General features: G+C 32.9%; 1 protein-coding gene across 1 annotated transcript; it reads left to right on the top strand.

The window, feature by feature from the left end:
* The first annotated feature begins 879 nt into the window (after nt 1-879).
* Nucleotides 880-6,418, top strand: LOC130976405 (uncharacterized). Its single transcript, XM_057901268.1, has 3 exons — nt 880-1,606; nt 1,845-1,954; nt 5,977-6,418. Exons 1-3 carry the CDS (start codon nt 1,596-1,598, stop codon nt 6,078-6,080), a joined length of 225 nt encoding a protein of 74 aa, XP_057757251.1. The 5' UTR covers nt 880-1,595; the 3' UTR covers nt 6,081-6,418.
* The last annotated feature ends 6,141 nt before the right edge of the window (nt 6,419-12,559 follow it).

Raw genomic sequence — 12,559 nt, 5'->3', positions numbered from 1 at the left:
CTTTGGCGAGGAGAGCTTTCGTCGGCAAGGCAGGGGGAAAAACGGCCGCGCTTATGGGGAAGAAGGGATGCAAGGTCTTATAGTGAAGAGGGAGATGGGTAGTTTTGAGCTGGGTTGGGTTGCGTTTGGTGTCGGGTTGGGTGGGTATCCGGGTTTGTTTGGTAAACTCAAATTCGAAATTCCTGATCTTCTCGCCTCTTCATCGTTGCAGTTTGAAGGCTTCAAGTCCCAAACAAATTACGGCTGAGGCAGGGATATATCCTGACTGAAGAAGAAGAATTTAATGCTCCTTGTGTGCAATGTTCGGTTGTGCAGCCACTCGGGTACGATGGACCGGTTCTTTGTGGTTCATTTGGGGTGGAATTCTGAGCTTGGTCTAGCTCCATCTGTTCTCCGGCCTTAGAATATCCATGAAGGAAAGTGCAGCATTGATATTCTCTTCGAATGGCATTAGCAGGAGTGGGTGGGTCTCACTAGTAACCGAGCTTGACAATTGGTGGCTATGAATACCTGCTCGTGATTTTTTCCCACTTCAGGGGAGAGAGTTCAAGCATAGGGAAGGGTTGGGGATCGGGTTTCCGGCTGGGTGGGACTTATCGGGTTTGGGTTCTTCTGTGTAGGACTCGGCTCCTGTCCCCAAAAAAAAGCGTGAATCTCTCTATTCGAGGCATGTTTTTGACTGCCCTTGAAATACTCCTTATAACACACCAATGCTGACCCGAATCAGTTCACCCAATCACAAAATTGACAACCTGATCCGTTGCCACAAGAATACTACCTGGAAAGTGGATACTTTTTTCATTCCTGCGGTGAGCAAACCCTTTTTTAGAGTAACTGAGGTAATCCCTTTTATTCCCTTTCTCAATCAATGGTTTGCTGATAGTAACGCGGTTCCTAGTGATTCAAGATGAACTCTGCCTTTTACGTTTTTCAATATCAATTGAGAGTTCGTTTCGTGTGTTGGGAGTGCGTTCCGGGACCCATTCTCCATTCTGTTGGGTTTAAGCCTATGTCTATGTTATTGAATTCACTGTTGACCATTTCTCTTCTTAGCTTTTCACTCGTTTGAAAGTGTGGAATTTGTTTTTGCTGTTATTTGATTTTATTTTTACATGTATTTGTTTATTTATTTTGGTGTCTGCTAAATGATGGGATAGAATCTTATATTCTTATATGCCCTCCCCAGCACCCCATGCTTTATTCTGAATATTTTATTTCCTAATTATATGAATATCAGAATATGTTTGTTTACTCCATAGAATGCACCGAGTGTGGGAGAGCTTTCATTTGTCATTCTTCAGGAGTTATATAGTATGAACAGGTTTGTTGTAGGATTCTATTCTAAAGTTCTAGTTGTCTTGGAGTTTGTAACTAACTATTGATTAAGAATAGTCTAGAGTTATGTTTGGTGGGAACTAATCCTTCAATGTTAATAAACTTTGTTTGACTAATTTAGTGACCATGTTATGTTTATGTTGCGAACGATAATTCTTGAGGAGGAAAGTGGGGTAATAGGGAATGCACGGGGAAATAGTTGATAATTGAGTGTGGAAGAAAAGAATATTTTAAGTCTCAAGAGGCATTGGAGACAGTAAATGACAAGAAGGTACGGTTTACCAAGAGTTAGAGAGGTGCTCTTGAATAGATCCTCTCATTCTTTGAATGAAATCCTAGAGTTCTTTTACAATTTTTGCTATCTTTTTGATTTGGCTACACCATAGCTCTTCACCCTCTTTAGCCTGTGATGAACATTTGATATTCATGAATAGATAGATCAGCAAGTTTTTATTTATTTTACTTTGGCTAAGTATTTCATCCATAAAATTCCCCATCTTACCTTGCAGTTCAGACCAAAGCTTCTTCCCTTCTCTTGATGACATGGGAGCTAGAGGAGTTGTCGGGGACAAGTGGTCCATGAGAATTCTTTGGGCTTGTGCTCTTGGAAGTGCTGCTGGTAAGCATTCTTGACTTTGTTTTGATGGAATTTTATTTCACCAGATTTGTTAAACTGTCAAGAAACTATGTTTTGAAGTCTGTCTTTTCCCTTTTTAATTGGAGAAAACTTATGTTTAATTAATCTTATTTTCTTCTTGACTTTATCCAATTGTAAATATATTTTTCTCTTCTAAAATTTTTTCTTCATTGGAGATGTTAGAATATCTATGAATAAATGAGTTAGGATATTATAGGGTCTGTTATGATATGATAGTTAATTGTGCATATCCTGTAATTATGTACAGACTCCCTCTTCCAAACTGTATAAACTTGCCTTTGCTGTGTAACCAACACACAGGATTCTCATGTCTCTTTCTCCCTCTCACATTTACCATGGTGTCCAGTGTTTAAAGAGAAAAGCTTATTTAGTTCATGTGCCAAGGCGACACACTGTCCTTTTCTCATTTTCTTTTCCCCTGACTATCGTGCATCTTTTCAGTTGCTAGAACCTCTCCTGCCCTATGCGAGTTACTCTGGCAGCACCGTTTTTTTTACTTTTATTTTTCGGCTTTCCTCCGCCAGTTCCTCCATTGTAGGTTCCAGAACGCTTGTCATTGGAGTTGTGTTGGCATGTGCTGCTCAGCCTTTAAACCGGAACTTCTGTCCGCTTTATGTCGCCCCTTCACGTGCCAATTCTTCTCCTTGCAGCACACCCACTGCTATCCCTTCTGCTTGTGCATCCCCCGTCACCTTCCATTGCCACACCAACCATCGTGCTCACCTCACTGTCTACTTTTCAGATCTGATTGTTTTTCTCATCCGATCATGTTTGACCTTGCCTTTTTTTTTTAATTTTTGTTTTTGCCCCTGGATTCTTTGATTTCTTTCCCTCTCTATCGGTCATTCCTTTTTGTTCCCATGCTGCTGCAAGTTCTACTTCCACTGCAAAAACCCCCACTTTCACTAATTATGTTAGTGTGCCTCTTACCACAGACAAATTGGATGGTAGTAATTATGACTTGTGGTATTTTGATATTGTTTTGGCTCACTAGTCCCAAACAGGCTAAAATTGATGCGCAACTTTGCAGCCTCATCAAGAGCACCATCCATCCCTCTATTAAGCAAATTTTTCGTGCATGTCACTTGTTAAGTAGTCTAGATGCAGGCTGAGGCCCTTTACACTAATGACACTCAGTGGTCATATATAGTTTGCCAAGGCCTCATGAATGTCATTGCCCTTGTCAAGTTGATGGTCCTATGTCTGCTTATTTGTGAAAAATTCATGGTGCTCTCCATGATTTCAATGAATTGTTGCCTCCTGCAACAACTATAGAAAGAGTTGGAACAAAGTATCTCATTCTGTATGATTCTAGCCTTGTATGGATTGCCTCGAGCCCTCGAGTACTCTTCAACCTGTGATCTGATTTTTGGGTCCCCGACTGTTTCCTCCCTTAATACAATCTGGGGTCTCTCTACTTCGCATTCCTACAAAACCTCCTGTTGAGCCTACCATCAATTCCTTTGCCTTTGTCTCCCGAGCTATTGGTCGTGGTCGTTTTTTGTGGTGGCCGCCAATGCCCAAAATGCTATCACCATTATTTGGGTCATACCATTTGTAAGTTTTGGATTCTTCATGGTCTCCTGCCACGGGCTGTTAATGTTGCTCAGACAAATCCCACCACCACCTCAACTACTCCAAACCAATCCACACCATCCCCGGCAAAGTATGCTGATTTTTTTGTGGTACCAGCATTGTCAAAATTCTAGTGCCACTGAGCATGTTTTTCGATTGATCGACATTCTACCTCTAGCTATTGTGTCCTCATTGGTGGCAATCTTATTTCTTGGAAAAGTTAAAATTTGGATGTGGTTGAAGATCTAGTGCAGAAGTAGAATATTGTGCTATGGCATTGATCTCATGTGAGCTTATGTGGCTGAAACAACTTCCTGCAGAACTCGAATTTGGGATAGCAGAACTCGAATTTGGGATAGCAGAACTCGAATTTAGGATAATCAAACCTAAGACACTTGTATGTGACAACTAGACGACTTTGCACATTGCTTCTAATCACATTGAGATTAATTGTCAGTTCACTAGACAAAAGATACTCCGTAAGGTAGCGTTTGGAAGAGAGATAGAGACTGAGAGTGAGAGACTGAGACTGAGAGATAAAGACTGAGAGACAGAAATTGAAATAAGTCTCAGTATTGTGTTTGGTGTAAAGTGGGAGACAGAGACTGAAATAAGAATGAAACTCTAATTTAATTTGCATAAAGAATAAAGTTGGAATTAATTAATTGTAATGGGGGTATTTTAAGTATAAAATATTATTAAAGTTTCAATTTCCGTCTCCAAAAATTTCAGTCCATTGTGTCCCCATTTTTTAGAAGTACTGAAATATTGAAATTTTGGAGACAGAGATTGAAATTTTAGTACCTCAAAACAAACACTACCATTTTAACTAGATTTAGTTCTGACCATTGCGCGAAAATAAAATGAATATATACCGTATAAGATATATAAATTAATTTAAAATCTAATAATTATATAATTAAAATTTATACATAAGTTTGACTTTTAAGTAAAATTATGAAAATACTCAATTCAAATTTATTTATTTGATTTCATGTTATTATCTTTATTTTTGTTCGTCTAAGCAATTATTTTATTTATTTATTTTTCTAGATTATATTTAAGTTTTATAGTACAAATATAAAACTATTAGATGAAATACAATTTTGAATATAATGTTTCAATAGTCGAAATTAAGATTCAAGTTTTTAATTTTATTTTTTATGACTCACGATAATACTATGTATTTTGAATAACATTACAACTAAATGATATTAAAAAATATAAATTGTTGAAAGGAAAAAGAAGTGATATATGAATGATATAATTAATGAATACAATTAGACTAAAAATGAAAAAAACTAAAGAATTTGTAAAGGACATGATATATAATTGAAATTAATATTCAATTTTCTAATTTTATTTTTTATAACTCACGATAGTACCATATATTTTTAACATATTACAACTAAATGATATTTAAAAATATAAATTATTGAAAGAAAAAAATGATATATGGATGTTATAACTAATGAATACAATTAGATAAAAAATTAAAAAAAAAACCTAAAAAATTATAAAGGTCTAGTGTTTTAGAAATTTATTACCTAATACATATGTTAGCATACTAAAAAAAAAGTTTTGGTTACCAAATTCTTCAAGTACTTGTGCAAAACATTAGTAAGAATGGAGGAAAAAGAATAAGAGGCATAAAATTATATGAAAAGAGGAGATAGAGAAGATGTGTGAAGTGAATATGATTTATATTGTAAACATAAGAAAGAGTGAGTATAAAATAAGAAGATGAATTATGTTTTATTACTCAATTTATGTCTATTAAAGAAAAACGATATTAATATTAAAACCATAAATTATTCTATGCAAAAGTAAAGAGTAAGAGAATATGAAAAATAAATGTCATAAGAGTGAGAAAGAAAATGAAAAAGAATTCTAAATTATAATCTTATATAATAAACATAAAAAGAGTATAAAAAAATGATGAATTATATTTATATTTATGTTTATTAAAGAGAAATAATATTAACATTGAAGATATATAGCATCTTATATAAAAGTAAAAAGTAGAAAAATATGAAAAGTATAGGGTAACCTACTAAAAATAAATGTCATGAGAGTGAGCAGAAAAATTAAAAAAAATCTAAGTTATAATAATGAGACACATGAGGAGTTAGAACAAAAAGATTAAAACGTAATTTAATTAGATAAGTAGTAGGCAAATTGTGCCAAATAAATTACTTATACTTATGTGGCATAATGTTAGAAAGCTATAAGATTAATAATGCATTAGGAGATTACTTTGTGTTCTGGTTTAATATATTATAAATAGATAGATTATTCTCCTTGTTTAATTATAATCTTAAATTCTTAATTTCAAACCATGTTTAATTTCTTGAATTTGTTCAATTGTAAACTTGTGTTTATTGTTATTAATGACTATACTTGTCTAGGCCTATATATGGTTGCTGTAGAGAGACAGAAGAAGAATAGGGAGAAGATCTTAGCCGAATCTCTGAACATGGAATTAGGGGAAAGCAATGGCAAAGATGTCTGAACTACAACATGATTTTGCCCCCCAAAAAAATAGAAAAAAAGAAAATAAATAAAAAAAGAAAAAGAAAAACTGTGTTATCATGCAGCCGAGCAGATGCAGAATTGCCTGTCTTTTTCTAAAAGTACCTTTTGATGTATAAGGTTTTTGCATTCATCTTTTGTCTTTTCGTTGGCAAGATAATCAAATAGTTTATTAAATTTTAGCTGTGGAATATATATGTGTTGCCTTCTAGTGTTTGTTGTAATTTCATCAAGAAACAAATCACGGTATTTTCATTGAGCTGAAAAAATATTTGAAATAAAAACATTGATGTTAATTCTCCAAGGGTATATTTGGAACTCCCTGAACTTGGAATTGATTTTGTTTGAAAATTGAATATTTTTTTAGAATACATACAAAATAGGAATTGTTTTGATATGTATAGTACTAAATTCCTTTCATTTTTCAAAAGGATTTAGTTGGAATGAAATGGTTAGATGCATTAAAAATGTAAAAAATTGTTTTATCTTTTATGTATTAATATAAAAGAGACAACGGGGTTTGGGTTCAAGATTGCGATTAAGGACATGAGATGATAAGGGGGCTCATTTGGTGGAGGACAGATGTAAGCGATTAGGATTCTAATTTGTTTTTAAGCTCACACCTCAATATCATGATCCTGCTAACCCTAGCAGAATGATTCATATTCAAAGTTCCTTTGAATTAATAAAAGAAAATTATTGGTCATATATATATGTATATAGTCTAGAGAAAATACAGGGAGTTAACATCCTTTAACCAACATTGTAGTCAATATTCATCACCTAGAACTGAACATTAAAAATAATCCAAAACTAAAAAAAAAACAATTAAAACAAAAATAAAAAATTATTTTAAAGTCAAACAAAATAAAACCAATTTAAAATATAAAAATTAGTATTTAGGATTTTGAATTTATAAATTAGGATTTATGATTTAGAATTTAGACTTTTGGGGTTTATAATTTAGAATTTTGGATATAGGATAGTCGGAGGTGGTGGCGGTGGTTGGCCAATGGTTGTCACTGGTGGCGGTAGTGGTGGCTGGTGGCGATGAGAATATTATGGTGGTGGGAGGAAAGAGGAAAAAGAAAAAATGGTAAAGAGTAGTTTCAAAGAAAAAAAAAATTATGAATGAATGAATATTTTTATATTAGCTGAAAGGAAAAGTATAAGGAGCCAATGGAATATTTGTACAATGTGTATAATAGAGGTTTATGGAGTATTAGAGATATAACCATTAATGTTACCTTTTTCCATCAGTTGAAACTTTTGGGATAAATTCGATCTTTGGTGAACCCCAAAATCAGTTCGATCCTAGCGGAAATCTAGCTGAAATTGGCTTAGTAGTTATTGTTGGTTCGCTACTTCGCTAGCCCTACTCTATAGTATATTTGACGTGTCATATAAGGTTTTTTAAGTAGAGCATTGATATATGTTGAATTCACAGATACCTTATTTACTTCTTGTGTTCATACTTTGTAGATTATTGGAGTATTGACATCAGGGACGGATTCAGAAATAGTATCATGGAAGCTAATAACATATATAATATTAAAAAATTATGTAAAAAATTATATAATATAAAATGCATTACATAAATATACTGATAAAGAATATATTTTAAAGTACAAAAAATATGTATATACTTTTTATTTACGAAGTGGTCAATACCTCATTTCATAAAATTCATCGATAATAGAAATTTGTGTCAAATTTTTCAGCAATTTTCTTTTCAATATAATTAAAAGACAATTAGCAAGAAATTTATCTTTCATTTTGTTTTTGAATTATTCTTCACAATATTCATATCTAAAAAAGAAAAAGTTGTAGTAGTAGAAACATAAAAAATTAATACCAAATGAATCAAGAAGAACGCTCATAAGAAGAAAAAAAAATTTAATTTATGGGATTTGAAGAATTTTTTTTAATTAAAAAATATTAGTAATAATATCTTTTCATATTTTTTTGATATTGTTATTTACTTTTTAAATATTAGAAATCATTAATATTTAGATTAAACTAAACTTTTATTTATATTAGACAAAATATTAAATAAATTTTTAAAAAATTAAATCATATTTAATAATTTATTACTATTAATCTTTTTTTAAAAAAGTTGGGAGCCGAGACCTCCACTTGCCCCCATAGATCCGTCCCTGATTGGCATGGTGTTGAACAGTATTTTGTGGTACATGCACTACAACTTGTTGGTTTAGGAGAAGAGACCAAGTGTTGAACAAGCACGTTTTAAAAATAAAATCCTAGGATTTTTTTTCTTTTCACTTTTAGTTCACACATTACCTGAATTGGAGATTCATTTAATTAAAATTTTTCATATATGCATGGTGGTCCAAAATTTTTTATTCACACATTATCATTGAGACTTTTGCTTATGTTGATGTTTATGATACTTGTGTTTTCTTAATTTTTTTTTATAGTCGGTAGTATCCTTTGTTGTGTCTTTTGTGGTTTTATACTTGAGCCTTCTCATTTTCCTTTTGGATCTTTGTTAGAGGTTTGAACTATTGGAAAAAAGAAAAAAAAACGTTGTCATCAAAAATTCAATTTAAGACATTATTTTCTACCATTCTTCTAAAATTCTTCCCCAATGACAAACTTTGCTAAGAACTAGATATCATATCTTTGACCATGAGGATTTAGTTTGCTAAAAATTATCCTTATACTTGCAAACTATACAAAATCAAACTCGATCAAGGTAACACTTAAAATTTTGTATGAGTAATATTGAAATATATTAAACCATTAATTATAGCTGATATACCACTATCAATTAATAATACGTTACCATAATGTAACTTAGTGATATGATTATAGTTTCCATCCCCCATGCATTAATTGTTTCCCTTACTCTCTGGAATGAATGCAGCTTTATAGTTTGTTCCCATTTAAAAAAAAATGGAAAAGTTAAACCATGATTCATATAGGTAAAAGTTTCATGACTCCATGGCTCTAACATGAAGGTTTAATAGATGCAACTCTTTTATCAAGAAACTCCTTACATACTACTATATTCAATAGAAGGTCATCTATGATTGCAGAATGTTAATGAATACCTTGTTATTTGTATGAGCATCTAAACAGAGCAAAAATAATGTCATGTAAAAAAAGACAACTAATGTGGGCTAAATAAGTTTTTAATCTTTAGAAAATGTGATTTCTGGTTTTTATCCTGGTAAGTTTTCTAAACCAAAACAAAGCCGTTATAGGGAGTAAAACTAAATACATGTATTTTATAAAGACCAAAAATTTGTTTTAGCCCAAAATTTAATTTAATTTATAGTCTTTGTTCTTTTCTTTTTACTATCACAAAAAAAGTTACTTAAAATAAAAATAAATAATTATTTGTGTAACTAGTGCATAGAGAGGCAAGGTGACCTAAAAAGTTCAAATATCAATAAATGGCACATCAAATGATTGAATCAAGATCCTAAATACTGAAGGTTGTTATGAATTTTCCGTACCCAAGGATGAGCCTTAGATACATGAGGAGATGATACCTCATGAAGCAGGAATGGTACCCAAACACCCACTGCAATTAAAAGATATATGATTTTTAAATTTATAAAAAAAAATTCTAGGAAGATAGAACAGAAAACATAGATATTTATTTCTTTTAGTTTGTTTCTTTCTTTTTCATATGGTTTAATATCTAGTTTCTTTCGACTAGCATACTACCTATTAGACCCTTTGTGAGTTGTGTCCCTTTGTGACCTTGTAACCCTCTATTTTGGTGTTCAATAATTTTTTATTACTTTGGAAGTTCCTGCGTATTATTTTTATCAGGTAAATTTATTTCTCTATCACTCACAAAAAAATGTTTAATATACGTATTGAATAAATAAATTTCTAATAAATTTTATTACAAAACGAATTAGATTTCCAATAAATATTATTATAAGATAAAATAGTCAAGCAAGGCGTTAAACAGAAAATCTCATCACTTGCGTAAGCGATAAATATGAGAGAAGAATTCCAAAAATACATATAGCAAGGCTTCTGACTCGACTCGCAAAGCTAGAACCGGCCAAAGCAAATACACACACACAAAATATACATAGTAGAGATATAATAGTATCTATATGTACAACTTAACCAAAACATAAACCCAAAGGACTAGGATCCTTCGCTGACAGAAACTCCTTGAATGCTTCAACGAGGTGCATCTCGACCTGCATATGAAAACCACAACATATGTATGGAGTGAGAACCAGAGGTTCTCAACATGGTAACGGTGCCTGCATATATAATATATAAGGTCCTGGGAATGCCAGAGGAAATTCTAGAACGCCGACACTCTGATTATAAAACTTAAGGAACTAAAACATAAACCATAAGCAGGGTTAGTTCTCTAATGTTCTAAACTTGATCAAAACCTAATCAAAACCCTCAATCCTCCGCCTTTCCTCCAATCCTCCACTCCGGTGAAACCACAGGCAAATAAATAGAAAATTCAAGCACATACAGAAAGCATATATATCAAGTAGGCAGTTAGCAATTAACATGAATAAACAATTAAGCAAGTCAAGACAATGCACAAACAAGCAAATCAAACATATGCACATGATGCATGATTGTCCTACGGCTGATGATATCATCTGTCGGTTATATAGCCAAACCGACACATTCTGGTAGCTAACCATGGACTGAAACACCCATTGCGGAGCAAGTGAGTTTGAGCTATAACCCCCTTGCTACTACCCGCTTAACACAGAGCCGGTGGAATAACCACTACTGCGACTACTACCCAGGCGGGTGTTTAAAAGCTTAACCTCGAGCAAGCGAGACGAACCACAATCCTTGCTACTGTCCAGGAACCACAAACACTGATCTGGAGCAAGCGGGACGAACCAACATCCTTGCTACTACCCAGGTATCTCATTCAAGAATTCATTCAATATCAAGTCAAACATTAAGTATAATTCATAATCATTTCATCATTAATCATTCTCATTTATCATGTTCCTTCAAAATTCTATAATTAACTCAGTTTTTTATAATTTTCTTTTCTCACCTCATATCCGGAGCAAGTGGACAATGTCACTGCCTACTACCTGGTCACATATATCTCTTTGAATCATAAATTCTCATTACTCTCATCTTCCTCATCAAATCAAGTATCTCCTTCCTCAACTCCTTCGACAAAAATTTTATCTTCTCTCACTCACTAACCCTTATTCCATAACCCAAAATCTAACGAATAGACCTTAAACAGAGTTTCTAGTTTTTCCTACAACTTCGAAAATTTAATTTTTACAATAACTTCTTACGCCCATAACTTCCTCTACAAAATTCTATTTTTCACAAAGTTTATACCATCTTAAAGCTTTTAAAACTATCTTTTATTTGAATCAAAATTCACTCAAATTCAATATTCGAGGCTCAGGTTATGGACTGCCAAAGTTCATTAAAAATCTGCTTTTACCAAAAGAGTTCAAAATCTTTATTTTTCAAATTCTCATTTTCAAACCAAGTTTCACAACCCAAAACAACATTAAATACACTCAAAATAATTTCATAACCATTTCCTTCATTCCACAATACTTCAACACTCAATTTCATCAACTCTAACCAACACAATCATAATTAAAGCAACAATACTCATAAATCGTCAATATAACATCATCATCATTTACAATCAAACTCAAACCTCATCATTACTCAATAATTCAGCAACACATTCGCATATTCAACTCCACGGTTTTACTAATTCACTAAAATTTCACTAAAATTTAACAAGTCATCTTGGTTCAACCTAACCTACGGTCAACTAGCCTAAGTTTTCACAAGACATTATATTTTAGTTACGAGAAACCGAAACTATACCTTGGCCAATTCCTCCCTAATATTCGAAATACCTCAATTATCCACCGTTTTTCAAGCTCCAAAGCTCCAACTCCTCACCAATTGAATTTTCAGCTCCCAAGATTCAATTCTAAGCTTCCAATATCCACCAATTTAACTCAAATTCAATAAGATACAGGATCTAATTCAAACAATATCACAATAGTCAATACTGAGATCACTAAATCACCTATTCACAAGGGTTAGGATTTCTTTACCATTACCCACGAGTCAAATGGATAAAATCTGGTGATTATCCACCGCTAGAATACGCCTAAACCATCAAAATAACAAAATCTCTCAATTACCAAAATCACAAACTGAAAAGGAGAGAATTGAGTGAGAAAATGTAATTCACTTATCAAATTGATATGTGGATTTTGTAGAGAATTTCGAAACGAATGCGCGGCCACTGACGGCTCGTCAATCGGAGCTCCGAATTGAAAGTTACATGAATTTGAAATTAGACAAGGGTTTAGGTTCGCTTCCGACCTCTTCCATAAGTTCAGCGTGTTTCATGAATTTTTGGGAGAAGAGGAGGCTGTTTGCATGCTATGTATATGGGTTATGTGAATGGGCTTGGCCCTCTTGCCTAGT

This window comes from Arachis stenosperma, chromosome 4 (assembly GCF_014773155.1).
Source record: "Arachis stenosperma cultivar V10309 chromosome 4, arast.V10309.gnm1.PFL2, whole genome shotgun sequence".
In the NCBI taxonomy this organism is placed as follows: domain Eukaryota; kingdom Viridiplantae; phylum Streptophyta; class Magnoliopsida; order Fabales; family Fabaceae; genus Arachis; species Arachis stenosperma.
Note: the sequence above shows the minus strand (reverse complement) of the source record. Positions and strands in the feature narration are given on the sequence as shown.